At 41.6% G+C, this 27,046-nt stretch overlaps 1 protein-coding gene across 1 annotated transcript; it reads right to left on the minus strand.

The window, feature by feature from the left end:
* Positions 1-5,982: 5,982 nt before the first annotated feature.
* elovl6 (ELOVL fatty acid elongase 6) lies at positions 5,983-26,706 on the minus strand. The gene is made up of 4 exons (XM_010899687.3): positions 26,393-26,706; positions 12,482-12,613; positions 12,024-12,175; positions 5,983-8,286 (listed from the first exon to the last, which is right to left on the minus strand). Exons 1-4 carry the CDS (start codon positions 26,473-26,475, stop codon positions 7,829-7,831), a joined length of 825 nt encoding a protein of 274 aa, XP_010897989.1. The 5' UTR covers positions 26,476-26,706; the 3' UTR covers positions 5,983-7,828.
* Positions 26,707-27,046: the final 340 nt, after the last annotated feature.

Below are 27,046 nucleotides of genomic sequence, written 5' to 3' on the forward strand. Positions count from 1 at the left end.
CGTGTGTGTGTGTGTGTGTGTGTTTGTGTGTGTGTGTGCGCGCGAGAGTGCATGCGTGCGTGTCACAGTTGGGTCCCATTTTCCCCTCAGCTGCTGGGAATTAAACACGAAGGATCAAGAGACGAGGGAGGTAATCCACCTGGAAGAGAGAAAATGAGGGAGGGGGCGAGAGAAAGGGAGGAAAAGAGGGAGGGGACAGAAAGGAAAGAAAGCGACGGGTGAGAGGTTGGGGAGTTAGTGAGATAAAAGAGACAACAACAATGCTCCCACCTCCCAGAAAGCCAGATGACTGGATGTTATCCTCCGCAGTCTCATTTCCGCATCAGATGGTAGGTAGAAGCAGTTGGCCCAAACTGGCCACCGTTTCTCCACTCTGCTTGGTCCACGGATGAAAGGGGGGGCTAAACAGATTATTAGCTGCCCACTCAAAGGCTTTACCCTGATCCTTCGGGTCACTACTCTGTCCCCCTGGCATCTGACCTGGGCCCTTCAGGCCTGTTTAGGGAGGCTCTGGGCAGATGTGGGAATACTAGGGATAATGTGTATTTAGGCATGAACACATGTGCCCGAAAAGCCACTGGTCTGTCGGAACAGCAAGCGAGTGTCTTGTTGCTCTCATGATGGAGACCTAAGTGCTCCAGGCCACTGAAGCAGATTGTCACCTGAATCTTGGTTAGGGACGGGCAGGGGCCTTAGCTCTCTGGGGGCCTCAGGGTACCAGCTAACACAAGCCCAGCTAATCAGCAAATCATGATCTTATGTTTAGAATGCAATTAGTTTAATCAGCTGTTTACTGGGGAGGGGCATTAGTCTGTCCCCCCAAGGGTTATTAAAGATGCCCATCCCCGATCTGGGTCATAAGCTTCTTTTGTCCAGAAGATGGCGATAGTGGACTGCAAAAAAGTTTCCAATTACCATAGTTTAAAGAGTCTCACAGGGTCCTTGCTCTGACTTATTTCCATTCTCTATTCCACCACTAGGGGCAATCAATAGCTGGGTCACCCATTCCCTATAAAAGCTTTGAAGCCCATTGGAGTTCCTTCACTAGTCTCAATAATGCTAGGCCAGTGGCGCTGGCTAAAAACAAACAAAACGACTCATGTCCAAAGATAACTAGACACAGTGCTCTTCTCAGCTCCACAACCAAGTGTCCCCATCTCTGCGGATGTTCAATGTTAAGGGGACCTCTGGGAGTTTACATGTGGGCCATCCAGCATAACTAAGGGTATGTTTTCATTATGACAGACAGGTTAAAATGCTATGCTAGGATAACGTAGGAATTTCCATAGCATTTGAATATACACCAGCATGTCGACTGTGGGAAGGTCGAGTGATGTGTGCACACTGCACAGAAACTTGATACAGTTGAAATTACCTCAGAAAGTGGTATATCGACGTTTGCAAGTTTGCAGAAGAATCCAGCGGGTCAAGACTTCTTTGACACGTCTCAGAAAATGTAACGTAATGTGAACAAGCCCTGTGAACTTTGGACAGTGGATGTAGGATCCGGAGATACTATTATTATCTCAAATAAGTTCAGATGTATGTGAATACATTTATATATACACTCACCTAAAGGATTATTAGGAACACCTGTTCAATTTCTCATTAATGCAATTATCTAATCAACCACTCACATGGCAGTTGCTTCAATGCATTTAGGGGTGTGGTCCTGGTCCAGACAATCTCCTGAATTCCAAACTGAATGTCAGAATGGGAAAGAAAGGTGATTTAAGCAATTTTGAGCGTGGCATGGTTGTTGGTGCCAGACGGGCCGGTCTGAGTATTTCACAATCTGCTCAGTTACTGGGATTTTCACGCACAACCATTTCTAGGGTTTACAAAGAATGGTGTGAAAAGGAAAAAACATCCAGTATGCGGCAGTCCTGTGGGCGAAAATGCCTTGTTGATGCTAGAGGTCAGAGGAGAATGGGCCGACTGATTCAAGCTGATAGAAGAGCAACTGAAATAACCACTCGTTACAACCAAGGTATGCAGCAAAGCATTTGTGAAGCCAAAACACCCACAACCTTGAGGCGGATGGGCTACAACAGCAGAAGACCCCAACGGGTACCACTCATCTCCACTACAAATAGGTAAAAGAGGCTACAACTCCCCAAAATTGGACAGTTGAAGACTGGAAGAATGTTGCCTGGTCTGATGAGTCTCGATTTCTGTTGAGACATTCAGATGCTAGAGTCAGAATTTGGCATAAACAGAATGAGAACATGGATCCATCATGCATTGTTACCACTGTGCAGGCTGGTGGTGGTGGTGTAATGGTGTGGGGGATGTTTTCTTGGCACACTTTAGGCCCCTTAGTGCCAATTGGGCATCGTTTAAATGCCACGGCCTACCTGAGCATTGTTTCTGACCATGTCCATCCCTTTATGACCACCATGTACCCATCCTCTGATGGCTACTTCCAGCAGGATAATGCACCATGTCACAAAGCTCGAATCATTTCAAATTGGTTTCTTGAACATGACAATGAGTTCACTGTACTGAAATGGCCCCCACAGTCACCAGATCTCAACCCAATAGAGCATCTTTGGGATGTGGTGGAACGGGAGCTTCGTGCCCTGGATGTGCATCCCACAAATCTCCATCAACTGCAAGATGCTATCCTATCAATATGGGCCAACATTTCTAAAGAATGCTTTCAGCACCTTGTTGAATCGATGCCACATAGAATTAAGGCAGTTCTGAAGGCGAAAGGGGGTCAAACACAGTATTAGTATGGTGTTCCTAATAATCCTTTATGTGAGTGTATACACGTATGTTTTAAATGTTTTAAATATGTATTATTTTAAGTTAGATCTTGGAAATATTGCTTCTACTGGAATGGTTCTTTTCCATCAGCACTGTATAACATCCCAAACCAATCGACCATGACTGAAAGCAGCCTGCCCCCTCCTCCATCCACATCTGACCTCATTAGGGTGAATCATAGGGCCAGTAGCATGGCAGCGAAGGAGTCACTATTTCATGTCCACTGCATTTACATTCAGTATCATGATACGCCACATGGTTGTTTTACACCTAGCCGCCTACGTTAACAGTTCTACTTTATCCCTATGTTGACACACAGTCACTGCAGACACCCAGCGGTCGAGCCAAACACGGCACGTACAGTAGGCTTCTGTGCCCATATGGTGTGCGCCAGGAGCTACGAGCCAGCATCTCCCGCTTTGAATGTGCATTTCCCATTATACGCTCGGATGGTTGTGACAGATGATTTCCTCCCACAGAGATGCTGGAGCAGAGGTGCATGTTTCTGGATGGAATTGCGTGTCACGTTTGACGCTGACTATGCAGAGCAAGGGCCACTGTAATCAAAATGGTTTAGCATTTCATAGTTATAATAAGTAAGCACGCAATATGGGACATTTGTTGAGGAGATCTTTTGAGGATGAAGACGACAAAACCCCCGCAACGCAATTCTCTCACTAGTCATACAGAATGGCCGGCTGGACACATTTTCACCACATCCACAGTCAACACACAGTAAGATTGTGAAATAGTGATAGAGTTGTAAAATCGCTTAAACAAACTGCACTATCAACATTGGAGTTTAAAACTTAACTTGTTAAACTTGTTAAAGCTAGTGTTTGTAGCAGAAAATGTATCAGATCGTTATTGCAACATCCAAGCTGTCTGGAAGCGGCCGGAGACTCAAGCAGACCAGGGAATGTTGCTTTGCCTCATTGGAGTTGAAAGGACATTTAACTAACAGAGGAATGAGGAATACCTAACAAATCAAACCCCAAACTGTCATGATGTATATGTAGTCTGATGTATGTTTTCTAGACAACCATGCCAATAGCACCTGCAGTGTAAGTAAATAGTTTAAAAGCAGTGTGAAATGTGTGTTTTCATCCCTCATCTCTTGTGACCAGAATACAGCATATAGCCAGGACACATTACCTCACGGATTTCCTTACTTAACTGGTAGACTGTTAAATCAGGACAAGTCTCCTCAGCTTTGCCATGTGATCTAACCTGCGCAGTGTCGATTGTGCACTAAGGCGGCTGCAAGCTTACAAGGTAAATTAACACACGTTGTTTTTCAAGGGCAGGACGGAGGCGGGGTTTGGTTTTTGTGGAGATTCACCAAGAGAAAAAGCCTGCCTTGTGTCCAAGGCGGGTCAGCGACCATCTCTGGTTGCTACAAGGCTACAGTATAGGACTCAAGGCACTCTACTGTAGCTAAAGATGACCTTTAAACTTCTGACTGGTGTTTATGGCACTAATTTACAGGCTAGCTTGATCGCCAGTTTGCTACAGTACAGATATTGCGAGTGCGGTGTCTTATTATTTCGTGCTATTTTGTCGCAGAAGCAAACGTGCCTGTGATACCTAGAGTACTCACCGTGCAGTTCAAGCGTGTTGAGAACTGATTTTACTGCTTCAGAGTAGAAAACAAACACAGAGAAAATGTATCATTTGACACATCCCATCTACGCAAAGGGAAATACATTTCCACAAATTTTGGATATCGGTTGCAAGATTTAACTTGCTTCACCACATTATCCCCAGACGTTGTTGACACTCATACTGCAATGATAATATCATATTCACTGAGTTCACTTCCCTCACTCAGTCGCGCCCTGCAGCCATACTGATAGACAAAAAGATTAACAGGGAATACTGTTTCGGCAAGATTACACGAATGGCTTTAAAACAGATTACATTCCTAAATTAGGCAATATTTCCTCATACATACATGTTCCTCATAACTGGACCGCACAAATTTGCATGAAAAATCTACAGATTGAGGTACAGTAGCAAAGTACCTCATTACGCCTTTCAGGAAAAAAGTGTGAGTAAAACTACGCAAAGGATTACAGAGGATGCACATTTTCTGACGAAAAATGACAAGTTCCACTCCGTTCCAGCTCCTATGTGGCTCCAACTCCATTACGTTTGCAGGCCTCTTCAGATGTACTAATCTTTTTGCATGTAACTTTGAGCAATTGGGCTGTTCCCTTCATCAGAGCAACATAGGGGGTGAGGGAGTGGGCTGTTTACTTAAATTTTTTGACTTGTTTTTATTTCAGTGTTCACCAAGACAAAAACACAAGTAAATTTTTTTGGAAAAACAAAATCACATTTCGTCTGTGTTCAACAGAAATATTCAAACTAAAAAGTTCCCTCAAACTCTGGTCATTCAGGTGAGACGAGTTCAGTCTTAATAATTCACTGGTGCAGCTCCTTCAGTATGTTACAAGCTAAACTATATGTTGTGTGTATGTGTGTAGCATTCTTTTGTATGCAACAGAAGCTAGAGAATATATAGTTGATGCGGCTTCCTCGACTGAAACTCGCAGGTGGAATCTCTAAAATGTTTTCTGTTAGACAGCCGTCCAGGTATGCAACTTAACCAGTGTGGCTGTAGACTAATAGCAATAACACAATAAGAGAGATTCAGAAGGTCTCTTTCACACACCCAAATACACGGGAAGCACTTGTGTATTGTGCACACATGGACAAACACACAGTTTAATTAAACTGTCTAAATGGGAACATCAAAATCGATTCCTCTTAAAAGTATATATTTTTTACTAATTCTAAACCTAACCCTAACCAACACCCCAGAAATCTAACCTTTACCCTAACCCTAAATACTTATCTTACCTAACCTCTAATGCTACTCCTTAATGTGACTTCTTAATGCTACTCCTAACACCCTGTTGCTTGATGGCAAATTTAAAGTTACCACATTAATATGATGCTCTGCCTCAAACCCGTTGGTTCTGTGCTGCATGGTGTTTTTTCTCATTATTTGTGCATTATTATTACTTAGGCACTGAAGACTAGGCCCCAGTCTTTGAGTGAAACATTACAACTGGCTTGCAAGTGTCGCACACAACTAACACTTAAACCCCGAAAAAAACACTGTTTCATTCAGGTCAGTTTTAGCCAGTTTTTGGACATTTCAGTAGTAATTTGTAGTAATATCTGTGTACACACACCATGAAACACACTATAAAAAGTCCTTTACTTTTACTAAGATAGTACTAAATCACCAATGAGTAACTGATCAAATCATAGGAAGGATTGTTATCTGTGATGCCAAAGCCAAGGACAGTATGAAAATAAACAGATAGGACAATGTAAAGCAGAATAACACTCCTTTGTTTGCACTCATGGTTCATAAGTTAATATCCTCTTTAGCAACAATGCTTTACATTGATACATTGTGAACACAATAGCACAACAAAGACCATTAAAAGATACAGGTTACTTAAAAGTTATAACAGTGAATTTTGACAATTGCATGTTTTTACTCTCTCAACACAAGTATGTTTTACTTTCACTTAGATGTACACCAGTGTCAAGGCATAATTCTGAGACACGTTCCTTCATTAACGTCTTTGGAAATGAATGACAGCTCGCTTTCCAATAAAGTTGGCGTCATTGAGGTCATTACAGGCAAGTGAACAGGTCATTATCAGAGTCCTTTTCCCAGCATGCCACACACATAGTGTGGTCACATGATTTATTGGCAGTGTCAAACAGGATTAATACTGCAATGTGTCATGGGTAAAAGTGTTGTCGTATAATGATCGGAGAGTTGGCCAAAATGTACCCACTATGCATTGAAGATGTGATCCTGCTGAACAGGGCCACCCAATGATCTACAAGGATGCAAGGTGCAAGACGTCTCATAGGCTCATGGTTTTGTAGTGGGGGCGGGGCAAGCAGGAAGGGGAAGAGGGGTATCAAGAAGACTCGAGCCAGCTGCTATTGCACTAGAGCCTATGCAAAGCCATAGGATTTGACTGGATAATACAGGCCGCACCTTAACAGCCACGGTAGTACATGTTGGGCTAAATGTATGACATGCAGAACTTGTTCTGATCATTCTGAGCTCAAACTGACAATACATAGATTAGGAGCTGGATCTGGTCATTAGGCTACGCAGGATATCATGCTCATGAAGACCGAAAGTGTTGAAACACTTTCAAAATGGGAAACTGACTTTTTTCATGTATCAATTTCTCCATAATCTATGCCTTTAGATTCAAAGTAACTAGGCACCCAACCCCCTCGTAATGCCTTTAGGCACAGTTTAAGCCCATATCTGGTCTGTATTAAGCTGTTTATCATGATGATATGCATATTATCAGAAAACATACAGAAAAACCTAAGACCTGAGAAAATATTGTGTTGCAGTGAAGAATGCAGAAGTTCCAGTGTTGTTCGCTCTGTCGGGCCAAGTCATCCAGTGAACACGTAGCAGCCGTCATACACAAGTCTATCTTTCACACACACCCAGTGCCAAAAAACCGAAATAAAGAACAAGAAAGAAAAATACATTGACAGAACACACCTAGATGGTTTCAGTCATACATTAAGCCACCCAGTTCTTCATGAGTACCAATATGTTTCCTTTTCATCAAGTAACTTAAGTAGATCTTCCTTTATCTGGTATAAATTCAACTGTCCCTTCAATTTTATTTTATATTTTTATCATAAATGTAGAGAATCAGGTGGGAGCCAAAGAAATACCCGGATAAGGACACACTGACTGTTCGCTGCCTTGGTGGATAGTACTTTCTTCAGTGCAGCTCTCAGGACATGGCTCCTCCGTCAACGCGAAGGATCTGACGCCTGCGCATTAGTAGTATTGCTAAAGCACAAAAAGACAGAAGCCCCAACTTTTATTTCCCACCAGCTCACCCTTTTATCATTCCTCCATCCGTTTATCACCCATCCCTCAATCCATCCTCCGTCCATTCTGCAATAGTTCTCCCCCCTTTCTCGTCGGTCACTGGTCCCTTCAAAGTCCACCTGTCAGCATTCTTTCCCTCCCAAATCCTGCCTACTGGGCCTTCCTGGCCGAGACGGCTGTTGCCTTGGCAGCGGCTGCCTTCCTGGTCTTGTCGATGTAGGCTTCGTGGAAGAACTGGCAGAAGAGCACAAAGTAGCTGAGGTACATGAGCGAGGACCAGACAATGTTCTGCACGTGCGACGGGCACTCCTGGCCCTGCTGCATCCACGAGTAGACCAGGTAGTTCACCACGCAGCCCACCAGCATCTGGGTGATCTGCGTCAGTGTGATAAACATGGCGAACCTCCGGGAGACCTTGAAGCCAGCCGCTCTCAGGGCGTAGTAAGAGTACATGACGGCGTGGACCAGGTAGTTCATGGTCATGAACCATCCGCCACCTGCCACCATGTCCTTGTAGGAGTACCAGGAGTAGAGCAGTACCGTGATGTGGTGGTACCAGTGGAGGAAGATGAGCTTCTGCTTCCTCAGCACGATGAACAGGGTGTCACCTGGAGCGATGGGGGGGGGGGGGGGGGGCGTGGCACAACAGAAGGAAAGAGAGGGCCAAGAAAATGCAAGAGACAAGGGAATGAGAGAGATGGTTTAGAGGGCAAAGAAATTGCAAGAAAAATTTGAGACAAATAGAAAGAAATACGCACACATACAGACACACACAGAAAAACAGGCAGACAGACAAATACACATACACAGATAGACTTTCTCAGCAATACTTTCTCCAGTGTCGGCAGGCAACGACCTTGAAACTGAAACTCTTAATAACCATGCTGTTGTGTGGGACAGTGTGTCCGCTCCACTCGCTAGGTTGAAACAGAGGTATCTGCTAGCAGTGACAGTTCAAACTCAAACCAACACTTTAGTTCAAATGCTTGACAAAACATTATCAAGCATTTGAACTAACAATGCAAATAGCCAAGAAACAAAGACTAACTCTTGCTTAAGGCAAAGCTCGCTATGGGGCAAATTGTCACAACTAGTCAGGGCGCAATGTATCTGTAATAATAATTGTCAAGTAGTTATGAGAAAAGTAATAGTGCTATTTTTTTAGGCAAGAACCTGGTCTACTCATTACTGTTCCATTGGATTTCAAAAGACATACCAATGTCGACAAATCTTAATTTGAGTGAAAAGTGTCATAAAAACATCACAGATTGATTTTTGTGATTAAGTCATCATGCTCATGTCATGCAGACGAGTGCCCTGTCTGTCTGTGTAGTGAATTAATGTAACCTAGCATGTTTCCTTGGATGAGATAGATACCATAGTTTCATTTCGGCTGTTAACCAAGTGTGAAAGAATGGAGAAAATCACAAAAGCTGGTTTTGTTGCACATGTCAACATCGCAATTTGGACCGTAATTCCATTAATCGTGCAGCCCAACTTCATACTGTAATTGGCTTCCATTATTAAGTTCATCATTTATCTTAATTGGAAAACAATAAAAACATTTAATGTAAAGAGGTATACATCTTTAAATGTACATAATAAAATAAATGCAAATAAAAAACATGTGAAGTTGAACATTAAATGTATTTTAAAAAGTAGTAGTTACTTTTTTTATTAATGAAATGTGTGCAATGTTATTAATTTTAAAGATATTGAAAAAATATACACATCTTGGTCTGAATTGTATCATAGATAAATATGGTTCATACAGAATGTTTATGCTGTAGATGTACTTTCAAGATAACATACAGAAGATGCCTCTGAGCATAGCACCCTCCAGGGCATATTTGTTACAAAGGTTGGGGAAAAATATTTGGCTTTTCTCTGTGAAATGGGGCCCAAAACATACACTGGGGTAAGATGTCTGAGTAACAGGTTTGACAGGAAAACCACATTTTATAGAATTTGGACACAGCCCGCATGCAATTATTCAGTATTATAATTTGTACTCTTTAAAATCTTCAACCAGCACAGCTGGAAGAGGACTGCCCACCCCTTAGAGTCTGATTCCTCTCTTGGTTTCTCCAAATCACTGTGCATCAACCCTGTTATTGCTTGCTCTTTGCCGTTTCAGACTGGGCGTCTCTTAAAGCACTTTGTAATAACTGTTGATTTAAAAAATGCTTCATAAAATACATTTGATAGATTTGATATAACAAGTAGATGGTGTTGGAAACACGGATAGAACCCTATCTAGGTCAGGCAGATGCATTTTCTGGATGCAGTTCATCTTAATGTACCACGTCTGACTAATTAGTGAAATGTGAAAACTGCTAGAACAGGTAAAACTACACAATAATTCCGTTTGCCCTTTACCTCTATGTTAGTATGTACAGTACTGTGCAAAAGTATTTGTCCTCTTGCTCAGTTGTGCACTGGGGCCGCCCACTCCTCTTTCTATTCTAGTTAGAACCAGTTTGCGCTGTTCTGTAAAGGGAATAGCATGACGTCTTCAGTTTCTTGGCAATTTCTCACATGGAACAGCCTTCACTTCTCAGGACAAGAATAGACTGATAAGCTTCAGAACCAAGTTCTTTATTTCTGGCCATTTTGAGCCTGGGCCTTGCTGATGCTCCAGACACCCAACTACAGTATGTCTAAAAAAGTCTAGTTTTATTGTTTCTTTAATCAGCACAACAGTTTTCAGCTGTGCTAATATAATTGCAAAAGGGTTTTTTAGTGATCAATTAGCCTTTTAAAATTATGAACTTAGATTAGCAAACACAACGTTCCATTGGAACAAAGGAGTGATGGTTGCTGATAATGGGCCTCTGTATGCCTATGTAGACATTTCATAAGGAATCTGCCGTTTCCAGCTACAATAGTTATTTACAACATTAACAATGTCTACATTGTATCTTGAAACAAGGAAATTTCGAAGTGACCCCAAACTTTTGAACGGTCATATATATATAATATATATGACTACATGAAAATAATATACATATCATTTTAAAAATAAACACGTACTGTCCAAATTAATTACTTTAGTTTGACTTTCAGGCACCTAAGACTTTTGCACAGTACCATATTTCTAGTAAAGTAAATAGACAATATAGAAGTGAGGACAATGGTTTGTCCTTACAAAACATATTTTTTACTAAATATGGCTTGTGGTTATGATTGGTTACAGGATTAGCTTTCTTCATGGTACTCAATTATTGGTCCTCACAAAGCTAGAAAAAAGCATGTGTGAGTCTTTGGGAGTGAAAAAGAGAGCGTGTTTGTGCATCATCAGGGTCCATCTCTCTCAGGCCCCAGTAGTCTCTGTTACAGCGAGCAGTGCCGAGCCTACAGTAACGTGGCTGCTGTGCTCTAGGCCTCTGTGGGTTGGTCATGGGCCAGCAAGTTTGGACAGCACCCAACCAGAGCCAAGTTAGGGGTAGAGGCCCCCACCCCCCCAGCGCCCCTGAGAGGGAGCTCTCACACTGGGTTTGTACTGAGCTGACAGGGTGTGGAGCCCCACTGACCGGAGGTCTGGTCAAACACAAAAGGACCACAGATGCAGAAAATTTATTCCCAGACACAAAAAATATCAGACTTTTGGGGGGACGAGGGAAAGGTCACCCGAACTATGACCCTTTGCGGTGACAGGCCAGTCAAGGTCAAAAAGATATTAATAATGTCCTTCTAATTATTTTTGGTGTTATTGCTTGTCATATGTCTGACACTGCAGCGTCTTCATGTGTAAAGGTCTACCTGTAGATGTCTTCATGTGTAAAGGTCTACATGTTGATGTCTTCATGTTTAAAGGTCTATGTGTTGATGTCTTCATGTGTAAAGATCTACGTGTTGATGTCTTCATGTGTAAAGGTCTACGTGTTGATGTCTTCATGTGTAAAGGTCTACGTGTAGATGTCTTCATGTGTAAAGGTCTACATGTAGATGTCTTCATGTGTAAAGATCTACGTGTTGATGTCTTCATGTGTAAAGGTCTACGTGCTGATGTCTTCATGTGTAAAGGTCTACATGTAGATGTCTTCATGTGTAAAGGTCTACGTGTTGATGTCTTCATGTGTAAAGGTCTACGTGTTGATGTCTTCATGTGTAAAGGTCTACGTGTTGATGTCTTCATGTGTAAAGGTCTACGTGCTGATGTCTTCATGTGTAAAGGTCTACGTGTTGATGTCTTCATGTGTAACCTTTCAGAGCCAAACTGTTTTCACATTAACAAGGCACTTACTTAATTTCTCCAGTTGGTCAGATAAGATGTGCTAAATGACTACAATGCATAAGTAAATTGATGCGTTTATAGATAAGTAGTAGCAGTTGGCCATCTTACCCAATTCTGGTGCTTTACTGAGCACAAAGGCGTAGGCCCAGAACTTGCTGACCGGCCCATTGTAGAAGCTCTGGTCACACACCGACTGCTTGAGCCCTTTGGTCATCAGAATGTATGTCATATAGCTTCCAGTGCGGACAGCACCAAATATGCTGGGCAAGAGGGACACACAGAGAACAGTTAGTAGAATGCATTTGGTCAAACCCAAGGACCCTGAAGTTCAGTCACTCCTGCCTTGGTAGATGGTCGGATTACCGGCCCGACCATCTACATTTACAAGTCATTTAGCAGACGCACTTGTAAAGAGCAACATAAAAAAGCGAGTGCTCACAGTTTTCTTGTCTATACAGGCACCCTGTGGGAATTGAAACCCTCAACCCTGATGTTTCATCGGAGCTACTGAGCTACATGGAGCTCTAACCACTACCAGACCGACCTTATTGTCTGCTGGATGTTACCTGAACACTGCCAGAGTGAGCGACCAGAGCACGAGTGGTTTCCTCAGCTCAAACTTCTCCCTTTGTTTCATCACATGGCGGCCCCCTAGTATACAGGCAGCATAGAGGGCTGAGAAGAGGAAGGACTTCTTCCTGTAAAGGAAATAAAGCAATGTGGTAGACTGTCAAAGTGTTACAACACGAGGCATAAAATAGATTGAGGTTTTGGGGTGATAAACTAGATTTCCACTGAACACCAGCGGACGAAACACGGAATGTTCCAGTCTAATGGGCGAAATATTGACATGCTCTGCATTGTAATGAAGCGCAGACGGCATCACATCTGAAGGTTTGGATACTAAGTTTGATCGATGAAGGGGCATGGTGGGACAAAAGAAAGCAGAGAAGGGAATGTTACTTAATCAATTATGTTTGGATTGCTGATGATGCAGAATGATGGATTCTGGGAGTAAGTACAAATAAGAGCAAAGTCAGTTTAAATATTGAGGTTCTGCTTCATTGATTACATTTCTATTAGCAGAAGGCATCTTTCGTTTTGGGTTAATTGCAAGGTCTGGCTTCTAGCTTGGGCTCCAATATCACCAACCCCATTTTACTTCCAAGTCTACCGTAATAATGATGAAAGAATATTCTGAAAGAACATCACTGTTATTCACGATGAGTTACACTTTGTAAAAAATGCTACCCATCCATCTGTGTTTGCATGCAGGCTTGATAAATGATTTAACAAAGGACAAAGCAATGCAGTCAAAGTCTAAAGACGCTGCTTCGCACAACGATGGCATGGTTCGGAGTGCAGAATGACATTATTGTTTTGATGCAAATAAACAAGGGCGAAGAATGGAGAGTTCAGAGTAAGCAATTACTTAGCGAGGCAGTGCCAACTCTAGATGAGCAACAACCCCAACATTCCTCACACAATGTCTAAAGAGGTTAAAGATCACAATGATAAATGGCCTCCAGTTTGATTCCTCAGAACAGTACAGTTGAAGCTTCAGGGATGTGAATACTAAGAAGCAGAGAACCAAAAACTATTTTCACACTAATGTACCAAATGAAACTGCCAGGTCAGATATTGTCTTTTCACATTGCCCTTTTCAGCACAGCTCCCAGAAACAACACTGGATACAGTACAGAACTGAAACTTGTTTGGCCCAGTAGCTAAAATGCTAGTCGGAATGAGGTACAACAACACGAGGGGCGACATAACTATTGGCAAAAACACAGCAAGGTTGGAGAAGACCCAAGGCATGGTCAAAGTTGACAAACGTGTCTGCCTCCTTCTTGATTGGGGCAGCTCTGGCCAAGTTTTGCCTCCAGGAATGGAAATTCATTTGAGATGTCAGTGTGAATTCACATCATCCCTCCATGCCTCGTAGAAGCAGTAAGTGGCAAGAGCATTCGAATCAGTTGCTTCTATTGGGACTGCATGTGTCTCTTGCCCCTCTCAGTACCTCAGTTTAAGTCTGGTCCTGGACTAAAGAAATCAAGGTCACCGGAGAACCTCCACGAATCTGTCCACCAAACCGTCCCTCAGAGGACACTGTAATTGCCCCCCCCCCCCAAATGCTAAACTCTGGTCAGTTCAGCTTTTTTGGCTATAGTTAAGATTGGCAGCAGGGGTGGAAACCCAATTTCTAACATGACGGCCCATCTCTTGTCCTCGACAACACCATAGTGGCATATACATTTCCACCCCCACCCACACCCCCACCCAACACACACACACACACGGTCACACATTTAAAAAGAAAATCTGTACTGTCCTGATAATAACAATGTTGCGCAACAACAACAAAAAACAGTCAGACAGGGACAGTAGGCTAAACATGGACCAGCTTATCTGGTATTTGCCAAAATGCCAGATGGCTAGTCTGCTTCTGATTGCGCCCCTGATTGGGGGAGTTTAAGCTGATCCCCTTCTGTGAGTTGAAGCAACTTCTAGCAGATCAGCACTGTCAGGTCAACAGCACGAGATAGGAATGACAACACCAGTGAAAGGGCACTAAATCCAGTAGACTTATATGTACTTGAAATAAGATTTATGCACTGCACTTCAAACAACTCCAAAACATCAGACGTTCTTGGCACTGGACTTATTTATTTGAGATGGATTTATTTGTTCTCTACACCCATCTAACAGGGATGATCCACAAATCGACCTGACACAGGTTATATTTAGATGAAGTGTTAACCTCAAACACCCCTGCGGAATGCATTGTTTTTTTTTTTTTGTGATGGGATAAATGTGACCGGATAAAACGAAAATGCAATGCTTTTGGAAAACTCAACTGACAGGAAACTCTACACCAGTGGTTCACAAGTCGTTCGGCCGTGGGATGTAAAATTAAAGAAGGCTGTCTCAGTCCCAAACTAATACTGAAATCACCTTGCATTTTTATAGAAAACAATTATAAAAGAGGTCTTGCCGGGTTCTGGGTAAATTCGTTTTGCGCCGCTTGATTTGATTTGGGCTGTCAGATAGGACTGCCTGGTCTCCACGCTTTCTACAAAACATGTGTAGTCGCTTGGACACCCTACAAGCCCAACAGTGGTAGTTGGCCAGAGTGTACGTGCTGGATTATACAGTTGCATGTAAATCTGGCATAAATTCCAATCGTGTTTATAAAGGTTTCTCAGGAAAAAAAAGACAAATTGTTGTGTATTGGTTGACAGTCATAAACGTAACACAACTAGAATTTGCACTGGAAATATGCTAAAGCAGTATACTACCAGTTAGCATCGCAGTTAGCAAACCAAGTTTTATTTCCAGTGCAGTTTATGACAGCAACTCAGAAGAGAGTGTTTGTCATCTAAGTGTGTTTTTTTTTTTTTTTTTTTAAATGTCTAATGTGTTTTCCCACAAAAAGGACCATCTTCTGGTCAAAATAAATGTGCATACCAATGTTTAAGTCAAACAATATGGCTTGTAGACAATATCTCTGCAATATTTGTTACATATGCCCAAAATAATGGCACAATTTGTGCCTATTTTCATTGTTATATTGCCTACCACTGTCACTTGTTAGAATCTTATTCATGATTATTTACTTGTTTCATATAACTAGTTTACGTGCCCTTTTCTGGATATGTCAATCCCATATGTAGAGGATCCATAACCCGTTTGCCACTGACTATCGGTTCCAATTGAACAACTTCAGAATTGACTGAAATCAGCGATGGTTTTAAACAAGCAGTACCTGAGGCTGAATTATTTTCACTGCCTGACAAGGCTTTGCTGATAGTCGGGGTAACTCCACAGTGCTTATTAAAGGCTAATTTATACAACATTTTAAATTTAATCAACTTGTGTAATCGCATCGCTGGCATGGATACACTGATAATGCTGGTACGGTGTGATAGAAAGATTGGTAATTGATGCGGTTTTGAAAGCTTTTCAGTGTTCTTCTAGCCCAAGATTTCCTCCTTTACAATGAATCTCTGCATTTATGGCTACATAACGCTGATTCAAAATAATCATTAAATGTGAAAGAAGTGAATGTATCACAGCCAACCTTACACATGGAAGCTTTAAGTTAAACCATGGACGTGATTTAAGTAGATGTGATTTCTTTCTTCTTCGTGAATGTAAGTACAGTTGTGCTCAAAGGTTTGCATACCCTTGGATAATTAGTAATATACCAGTAGTATAGTAGTATAGTATGTACCATTTGTAAAGAAAAGAGTGAGCAGGCAAAACACGTCATTTATTTCTTATGGGATTCGTATTCAACTGTAGGTAATAACAGAACGGCACAATCATAAAACCAAACATGGCAACAAAGAAAAAAATGAACTGACCCCTGTTCAAAAGTCTGCATGCCCTTAGTTCTTAATACGGTGTATTACCCCCTTTAGCATCAATGAGAGTGTGCAGTCTTTTGTAATAGCTGCCTGTGAAGTCCAGAATTCTTGCAGGTGGTATAGTTGCCCATTTGTCTTGGCAAAATGCCTCCAGGTCATGCAAAGTCTTTGGTCATCTTACATCAACTGCACGTTGGAGATCTCCCCAGAGTGGCTTGCTGATATTAAGGTCAGGAGACTGTGATGGCCAGAACCTTCACCTTTTTCTGCTGTAACCACTGGAGGGTCAACTTGGCCTTGTGCTTAGGGTCATTGTCGTACTGGAAATTCCAAGAGCGTCCCATGCGCAGCTTTTGTGCAGAAGAAGGCAAATTGTCTGGCAGTATGTTCTGATATCATGCTGCATTCATCTTGCCATACATTTTCACAAGATTCCCCATGCCTTTAGAGCTCACAAACCCCCAAAACATCAGTGAACCACTACCATGCTTCACAGTCGTGATGGTATTCTGTTCACTATAGGCCTTGTTGAAACATAGCGCTTATGGTTGTGACCATGAAGCTCTATTTTGGTCTTGTCTATCCAAATTAGTTTGTGCCAGATGCTGTTCAGGTGTGTCAAGGTGTTGTCGGGCATATTGTAACCATGCTTTTTGGTGGCAGTAAAGTCTTCTTTCTGGCAACTTGACAATGCAGCTCATTTTCGTTTTCGTCGTATTTCTCGTCGTATTGTTCTCCTTGAAACAACCACACTGTCTTTTTCCAGAGCAGCCTGAATTTCTCCTGAGGTTACCTGATGGTTTTTTGTATCCCTAACAATTCTTCTGGAAGTTTTAGCTGAAATCTTTCTAGGTCTACATGACCTTGGCTTGGTATCAAGAGATCCCTGAATTTTCCACTTCTTAATAAGTGATTCAACAGTACTGACTGGCATTTGCAAGGCTTTTGATATCTTTTGATATCCTTTTCCATCTTTATAAAGTTCCTTTACCTTGTTACACAGGTCTTTTGACAGTTCTTTTCTGCTCCCCATGGTTCAGTATCTAGCCTGCTCAGTGCATCCACGTGAGCACTAACACACTCATTGACTATTTATACACAGACACTAATTGCAATTTAAAAAGCCACAGACGTGGGAAATTAACCTTTAATTGACATTTTAACCTGTGTGTCTGTCACATTGTGTGTCTGTAACAGGGCCAAACATTCAAGAGTATGTTAACTTTGGATCAGAGCCATTTGGGTGATTTCTGTTATCATTATGATTTAAAAAGGAGCCAAACAACTATGTGATGATACATGGCTTCATATGATCACTATCCTTAAATAAAATACATATCTTTTGGATGATCAGTCATATTTTCTAAATCAATGCCAACATTTCACAATTTATGCCAGGGTATGCACACTTATGTGCACAACTGTAAAACTGTTTTTTTATAACAGTTAGCACTTTTCCTTCATTAGCATGTGCAGTATATTGCACCTTTCACACCCCCGAGAGCTATCCAACTGAACTCAACCTTTTTGCAAGTCATGGATTCTGCTGAGAGCCAGCCAGCTCCCAAGCATTCCCTTATCGCTGGATAAGACTTGTTGGGCGGTGGCCACGTCTGTGTACCAGAACTGCTGAACGAGCTAAGCAAACATTAGGGTCTGAACTAATGCTTTCTGATAGGGCGAGAAAAAAAAGCACATTCCCTACTATGTCAGCAACGCGCATCAGGACATCCTGTCAAACTGAACTATAGGCTTGAGTGATACATTTGATAACTTTTAATATTAAAGAGTTCATGTCAAAACAAATAACTATGTAATCATAAAGTAGGATCAGACAATATTGGATCATTTAGTCAGTCACTGACTGTAACTATGAACACTTGCTTATGGAAGATATGTCCCTTGGTTTTGGGGCTTATCTAGCTCGGCAAATATGCAAACAGTCTAAGTGGCCTGTTTGACAGAGATTATGGAAAAAGGTAAACAGATCTCTAAACAAATCTCAACTACAGGCACAAATCACACGAGACCCATGCTGGACAATGGTAATGAAATGATTTGCCTCAATTTATCTAATGCAAAGGAGCCTTTCAATATGTCTGGTTAGATCTGCAAGCACTTTCCAAAAAGGCCACAAATAAGTAGGCTAGTCTGGGCCTTCCAGACTTTCCCCTCCCCCTAGCTGGTAGGGTCAAAGCTGCTGGCTAACCTGCTATGTAACTTGGATCTGTATTAGCTGGAGCAGGAGATTTCAACCCCTTACGCAACACTGACTTTGCAGTGTGTGGATGAGCGTGTGTGTGTGTGTCAGGGTTTGGTTATGTATCTGCCTTCACGGTAAAACAAAATCTGTTCAGGGTGAATGGCCTTGTCCTATCACTTGCTTTTGGTTGTTTGAAGGTTGCACAGTAGCAAGGGCTGCGTCCAGACAACCCTGAGGCACACCAAATTGCAACATACAGCCAAGATAGAACTAGGCCTTGGATATTACAGATCAGAAAAATAAATGTGTTACCGTCTGAAGCCAATGCGATGACTGAGTGTTTTTAATATAAATGCAGTGCATTCAATGGACAGTATGAGTTGGATATCAGTGATACACTTTAGCATTGTTAGCTTCGCTGTACATCTCAGTTGAGCTGATTATAACCAAACAACAAGGCAAATGATTTTGTTTGGCCCTGGCGATAATAGTGTCAGCTCGTTAAAGGATTAAAGGGTGGTGGTGTGTGGCCAGTTTATTTATAGGACGAGGCCACTTGGACGCATCTGTTCTCTGACCTTAAGGGGGAAAAAGGATAATTTTGGCTATAAATTCAGAAAATTCTGCGCATTTGGGTATTGTGTTTAGCGCATAAATATATTGGGTTTAAACTCTTCACAGAGTGGGCTAGTCGCAGCTTGTACCACTTCATCTGCTGCTGAACTATACATATACTGTCTGTGGCCTAATTTATGATGTGGGTGCTTTTTGATAAACAGTACTTGATTGGTAAACACTTGGATTCCACCTCTGGACAGCTACCATATCCAGTTAATAAAGTTTGACTGTATGTTTGTGGGTTCTGCCCAGCCTCATATGAACTGTTCGTTCTTTTATTTAATTTTTCCAACAGCCGCAAGCTTCTGAATTTTGACTCAGCAGTTCCAAGCCACTACCAGGCTACTTCATAAAGAGTGTGTAGAGAACCAATACGGTACAGAACATGATCCAAACACACCCGGAAGCTTCTGGGTCTTTAGTGAAAGAGAAACGTACTCTCTAAAGGTCTGAGGAAAGATGGATCTGCATCCACTAATAATAGAAAAGAAAAGTTGTGCACAGGTGTGAATGAGACCTATTTGCATTTCTGTTTCCACAGGTGTGAATGAGACACATTGGCATTTTACCTGGTGCAGATCAGGAGTAAACAGACTGATGCATAGAGATGAGATGTATATTTCACCTCATGGCCAGTTGCAGAAATCTAGGAAACCTTTTACCATACAGTTTTAAATTGACTTCAGGATGGAATGACAGTCCTTGACTTGACTTGCGACTCTCTGACGAGGGCTGACAACAAGGCAGAGTCAAATTTGGGGCTGTTACACTTGAGAAATGTTCCGTGGCGTCACCCCATATCCCAGTCTTTGCCACATCCTGACTTTCCCAAAGAAACCAAAGGGGGGCTCGGGGTGATGTCAGCGGCTATCACCATCATTGCATCCTGTCCTTCTGCGAGAGTTGCACGCGAAGCATTATTCCCAGGAGGCAATAGTCTAAATCCTTGAGGAAGCTAGCTGACCTAACGTTTGCAAAAAATTATATTGTAACCTTTAAGACACAATCCGTGATAATGCTGCGTTTGGTATAGGCGAGAGGATGTTTCTTCAGGAAATTGCAAATATTTACTGAGTAAATATGAACCATGTTGCCCTTAAGAAATGTTGTAGATAATACAATAGACTGAAAAGATAAGCAATACGACATAAATAACATCCCAGCTGATAATCAGGATATAGCCTACACCTACATTTTACAACCTTTCTAACAGGACTGTCTTCCAGGCTGGGCTTCCTTTCCACATAGTGACTGAAGCTCTAGAAAGAACAGGAAAAAAGTTGCAATTGGTCTTGGCAGCTGGACAAAGATGGAGCAGGCAGACTTGGTGACCAGACTGTATTCGTAACATGATACTGCAGGAGAAACAATTACTCCAGTAAATAGGGAAGACTCAACCCAACAGGTTCCTAAGCGGTTTTGTTCAATGTAGATCCCTAAAATACAAGTGATGGGCATGTCCCCAATGTTTTACAAGTAACACCATTATTAATCAGAGCATTGAATCAATCTACCATTATACTTTGAAAGAAACATCCAGTACTTGGCTAAAGAGCATACTAGATAAGTAAGCTAACACTGTATCCTCTCCTGCTTTGTACAATGACATGCTTTGGAGGATGGTTTCCAATAGCTTGGAAGCCCATTAAGAGTTTCAATGACGAAATACACTCCACAACCTACGCAACTAATCAACAGGGACCTCTGTGGGCAAATTAAGTCACAATTACTCAGCAGGAGTATGTCCCTGTGTGTATTTCAGTATCAGCCAGAGACAGTATATGGGACAAAGACACCAAACATGTGGTTCATTGCAAGCAGGTAGCTAGCTGGGTTGTACTGTACACAGCATCATGGTCTGATCCGTGTGTTTTTGTGTGTGCACAAAACCACACTCACACTTCCATCTCTGTTTACGCAGACATCTCTAGAGGGGCCTACTAGGGTTAAGCCCTGAGGGAATGTTCTAGTTACATGTTATGATGCTATTCTGAGAACGAGCAGTCCCTGGTAGATTGTCTTTTCTGTCACTGGAGCAACGTCTCATCAGGTGCATAACACAGAGAAAAGAACTATTTGTAAACCTCTGAATATCGACCCAGTTTTGATTCATAGTTAATGATGCATGTTCTAATCATTACAATTCTGTGGTCAAACCATAATCAAAATGTCAAATATATAAATTTATAAATTCATGAAAGGGGTAACCAGTACCTAAAACGTTAGACCGGGATTTTAGTGGTGACTAGCCAGATATCAACATTAAAACTTCTCTCCTGATTGGATAACTGAAAATACCAATAGTCGGGAGGCAGGAAAGACCTAGATTACTTAAAACAATGTAGCAACGTTTGGGGAAAACTTAATTTTTAAGAGCTCATCATCTGTCCTAGTTGTTTTTTAACAGGTTTTGTTCTCCCTGCACGAGTGTAAATATACTGAAGAACAAAGTGAACTTAAAAGGTCATGGATCTCCACCTGGCAAGGTCAAAAGACGACTGCCAAGCCCTCAGACCTCATCTCTTCTCTGGGTTTCTTCCTAGGTTTCAACCTTTCAAGGGATCTGCTGTGAATTTGAAGATTTTCAAATCAATAGTTCAAAACAATTACATTTCTTTAAGAATTTGGTTATGCAGTCCACCCAATGAGAGCGTATTTCCAAATGCCTTTCTGCAACCCTATTTTCACTTTTTTCAAATATATTTTCATCAAACATACATAGTATTAAAAAAACTCTTAAATGCTATGCTGCAAAAACAAAGAAGAAAACACTCCCCACTGGCTCTACCCACGAAAAGCTTGTCAAAACCAGAAAAAGCATGTTGACGCGCACTTTACTGTACATGAACGGAAGTCATAACTGATTGCCTCAATTCTTGTACCTACTCATTAAACTGTCATGATGCAATGCCATTGAGAAGGCTGTGGATGTCAATGACCCTGACACAAAGTTAACTAACACAGTACAAGATGTCCCATATACCACAAATAAAGAGAAGTCAGTTAGATACACTTTTTGGTTTCACAGACCAACCGAGCACAGGTCCATATGCCAACAAAGAAGGAGGATGACCTCATCACTCCCGAACTTCCAACTACTGATTCTCAACTATTCTTGAAATATTCTGAAATAAATAAAGTCATACATACAGACCTGAAACTGAGTAGCCGTGAAGCGTCTTCTCAGCATTATAGGGTGTATCTTCTGACAAGATGATTGATCAGTGTTTAACACACTTTTAGAAATTGAGGTTTTTAAAGGAAACGTTGCACCTTGTGCACTCATGTGAACTGCATACTGCATATTGTGAATAATATGTAATAAGACTTATCATAAAGCATATACAAAATATTGACTGTTTGAAACATAATATATACATAATTCAAACATTTACCTGAAAACCCTGTCTTTCCTAAACTTGATATACATTTAGAACTAATTTAGAACAAATGCATTCCAAACTGTCTGAATAGTACTGAACTCTGGTCCATTTTGAATGGTAGCGAGAGAGGCAATTAACTGTAAGGTCCTGCAGACTCTAGCAGTCTACCGTTAAACTTCTCCTGTCTTTTCCCATCGGGGATAGGTAGGCCTCAGCTTACAGTAAGCTCATTCAATACATTTTGTGGAAGTGGGGGGGGGGGGGGGGGGGGGGGTTATTGCATAGTAACAACATCTGTTCATTCAATTTGCAGCATGTTCTTAACCTTGGGCAACATGGGCTTCGACCGGAAACACCAGGCTTATAATATCTACATTTGGCTATAATCCATGTTATCAATGTGATATTTACCGTATTCCTTCTAAATGATGCCCCTTTTCCCCATTTTCAACCAATACAGTGATATCCAATTTGTGATTGTGGTCTCATTGCAGCAACTCGGGACAATAAAAGCCTGGGCGATGTGTCCACCCCAGATTAGTCTCACCAAGCAGTGTGGCTTCAAATCACACAGCGTGCTCATTCAGATCCGTCAGCAGGGACCAACACTCTTGAAAGGGAACCGTCAAACAACCAGTCAAACAACCAGAGTTAGCACGCAGGCATCCGAAAAACCACCAGGGGTCGCTAGAAAGTGAAGTGACATGATATGAAAACCCCTGCTGTCAATTGTTGATTATAACCCAGATATGCTGATGGTTCAAACTTCACCACCCTGTGTGGGATTCTTGATCACAGTCATGACCAGGAGTTTTCAGTCCGTCACAGGGGTCATGACTGTAGTCATATGTAACTAGGAATTAACCCGGTTGCAGTGGCACATTTTTTCATTATGGGTGATTATTGACAAACCACACACTGCGACCGGGTTTATTCCTAGTTACATATGACTACAGTCATGACCCCTGTGACGGACTGAAAACTCCTGGTCATGACTGTAGTCATATGTAACTAGGAATTAACCCGGTCGCAGTGGCACATTTTTTCATTATGGGTGATTATTGTTTTTGTAAAAATACCCCCCAAAAAATGCCAATTTTGAATTTGATGCCAGCAACACATTTCAAAAAACTTGGAACATGTTTATTACTGTGTGGCATCACCTCTTCATTCAACAATACTCATTAAGCATTTAGGAACTGAGGAGACCAATTGCTGTAGTTTTGAAAGTTATATGTTTTCCCATTCTTGCTTGGTGTATGGTTTCAGCTGCTCAACAGTTCGAGGTCTCCTTTGTCTTATTTTCGTTTCATAATGTGCCAAATGTCTTCAATGGGTGACAGTTCTGGACTGCAGGCAGGCCAGTTTAGCACCCGGAATCTTTTACTATGGAGCCAGGCTGTTGTAATACATGCAGAATGTGGTTTGTCATGGTCTTGCTGAAATAAGCAAGGCCTTCCCTGGAAAAAACGTTGTCTGGAAGGCAGCATATGTTGTCCGGAAGATGCGGCGTCCATGATTCCCCAAAATAATTTTACATTTTGATTTGTCAGACCACAGGACAGTTTTCCACTTCACCTCAGTCCATCTTAAATTAGCTCAGGCTCAGAGAAGGCGGCGTTTCTGGATCTTGTTTATATCTGGTATCTTCTTTGCATGCTAGTTTCAACTTGCATATGGATGCAGCGACGTACCATGTTCACAGACAATGGTTTTCGGAAGTGTTCTTGAGCTTATGTCCAGTACCGAATCCGGTTTGTTTTTAATGCAGCGCTGCCTGAGGGCCTCGAGGGCCATCCAATACTGGTTTTCAGCCTTGTCCCTTGTGTACAGAGATATCTCCAGATTTTCAAAATCTTATAATAACATTATGTACCGTAGATGATGAGATCCCCAAACTCTTTGCAATTTTAGGTTGAGAAACTTTTTTTTTAACTTGTTGCACTATTTGCTCATGCAGTCTTTCACAGAGTGGTGAACCCCTCCCGATCTTTACTTCTGAAAGACTCATCCTCTCTTGGATGTTCTTTTTATGCCCTATCATTTTACTGACCTGTTGCCAATTAACGTAATTAGTTGTGAGATTTTCCACCGAGATATTTTTTGTTTTAACTTTTCCTGTCTTTTGTTGCCCCTGTCCCAGGTTTTTTGTGAAACGTGTTGCTGGCATCAAATTGAAAGTGGGCATATATTTTCCAAGGAACAATAAAATTTTCAGTATCAACATTTAATGTGTAGTCTTAGTACTATTTTCTATTGAATATAGGGTTTAAATGATTTGCACATCTTTGCAGTCTGTTTTTATTCCCATTGAAATGGTGTTGTAGTTTTTCATAGCATTTCATCTAGTTTACATTAACAGCAGAACACAGCACCTATAATATGTATTGCAATGTTTGAAATTAGTAATGTAATTTATTAATACCTGTTAAACAACGAGAACAAATGGGCAAAAAGATTCGCTAAACAAATCTGTGATTTAAAAGATCTGCACCTTAAAACCAAACGGAACTGAATGATTCAGTTCATTGTAGTAATTCGGAATGTCCATCACTATATTAGAGCAGACATCGCTGCTAGAAGTCGGAACAGATCAGCTGCAATGTGATTCGCTACCACAGTGTCAGCAGACATCACAAGATCATGTTTATTGGTCCTTTGGCAGTACCAACTTATGGACAGCTCCTGCACAATGTTTCCACGCGCTTGATTCTGAAAAGGGACACATTTGGGCTCATCCTGTCCTATTTTGATGAAGTGTTTGATGGCAAAATAGGTGTTTCTACTATTCACAATGACCATATTTATTTCGTCGACTTCCTACGTCCGTGGCCAACCTATAACAGCCCATCTAGCATTAATGTGGACTGCAAAGCTGCTGCCGCCCCGTTACACCGTTCATTATCTCCCGGTCAATTCAAGGTTTTTCAAATACTTGCAGGATCGTTTCTAAGTCCCTTACCGGTATTACGCTGAGGAGAAAATGAATGATGGCACATCTAACATAACCTGTCTGTGGCCACGATTAGCATCCATGCCACGTTTATATGACCCCTATTCACTGAGTCTATCTTGCATTACGATCTTACGCGGTCTTTTTGCTGTGCGTGTGTTAAACAAGCTTTTGCCAAAGAAGGAACGTACAACAGTTGTATGCAGTGTCGGTTTTCGACTATAATTTGGCTAGCTTTTCTTCTGGAATGTGGTAGTGTTGGTTATCACAGACCTAATAATGGGCTGGGCTAGGTTTTTGGCAAGGGCATTGCCTAGCCCTGCCTGCTAAAGCGAGAACACATATTCATAGATATTTTGGCGGTTTGGCCGGAGAAACATGACCGATTGTTAGTAACGTAGGCCTAGAGGTAGGCTATTCGGGGGTTTTTTTTGGGAGCGCGATGGACGGTGGGTTAGTCGATAAGTAATGAGCTTATGGTCTGCCTCAATCGACCCTAGGCCTAGTTATTGTAGGGTTTCTTTCATTCAAAGCTTTACGGTGGTATGGGGAATTATTAGGCTGCGGAGAATGTAAGGATGTAGGGTAGAAATATATTCTCATTGAAGAGACAGATGTGGTAGCTCTGCCCGCATCACCTTAAATGCCTGTAAATTGATGCCTTAAAAACAGGTTGGATACCCAACTAGTCGAGCAGCGGCCACTAAGATGCACTACTTTGATTTGTTGTAACCAAGGCACTGTCTTTATAGTGAAATAAGAAAAAAGCTTAATTAAAGGTTAACGGATAAGCAATATGCAAAGTAGACGTCAGCAGAATCCATAAATAAATAGCTAAGGCTATTCAAATAATTACACCATGTCCTGTTTCTATGTATACATTAACTGATAAGGATATTACAAACCAACAGTTCTCTAAACATCAATATGATATTTCATCTATAGCCTACCAGTTTTCTTGCATCCATCGTATGGCTTCCTCTTCGTTGAACTGTCTCTCAAATTCATACTCTTGCAGAGCCAACACCGACATGTTCACTGTGTGCGGTCCTGTAGTGTTTAACAAATTGTGTGGATTATATTCAGACGAGGTGTTTTATTGAACTGGGATTCGTCTTATCTCTCTAGCTTAGCTACACTTCTTGTCTCACATCGCTGTTGCCACTGCCAGAAACTCATCACTGAATGCGAACGTCCGGCAATATGCCTCCTACCACCTTCAGTCTGCATACACGCCCTTCCACCATGGAGTTGGTTTCAAGGTCCTAACGCCTGAGATGCCACGGATAAATTCCGGAAGAATTTTTTTTTACCTAACAGATACACGTACACTGGATACTTATTTGATAACCCTTTTCCGTAAATACCCTCTTCATACTGCAGCGGATTTTATTATACAAGCGTTAAAAACCGCACATAGATGTACATGTAGGCTACATTACAAAACCTACAGAGCATTTTGGTCAGGCTGTATAAAATCGAATGAAGCATACTTAGCCTTAGCTTCCTTTTCTCTTAATTGTGTACCAGGATGTTGTCCAGTGGTTGTGAAATTGTCGCTTACGGAAAATATTCAGACCCATCCACTTTCTCTAAATATTTTG

Source organism: Esox lucius, chromosome 4 (genome assembly GCF_011004845.1).
Source record: "Esox lucius isolate fEsoLuc1 chromosome 4, fEsoLuc1.pri, whole genome shotgun sequence".
In the NCBI taxonomy this organism is placed as follows: Eukaryota; Metazoa; Chordata; class Actinopteri; order Esociformes; family Esocidae; genus Esox; species Esox lucius.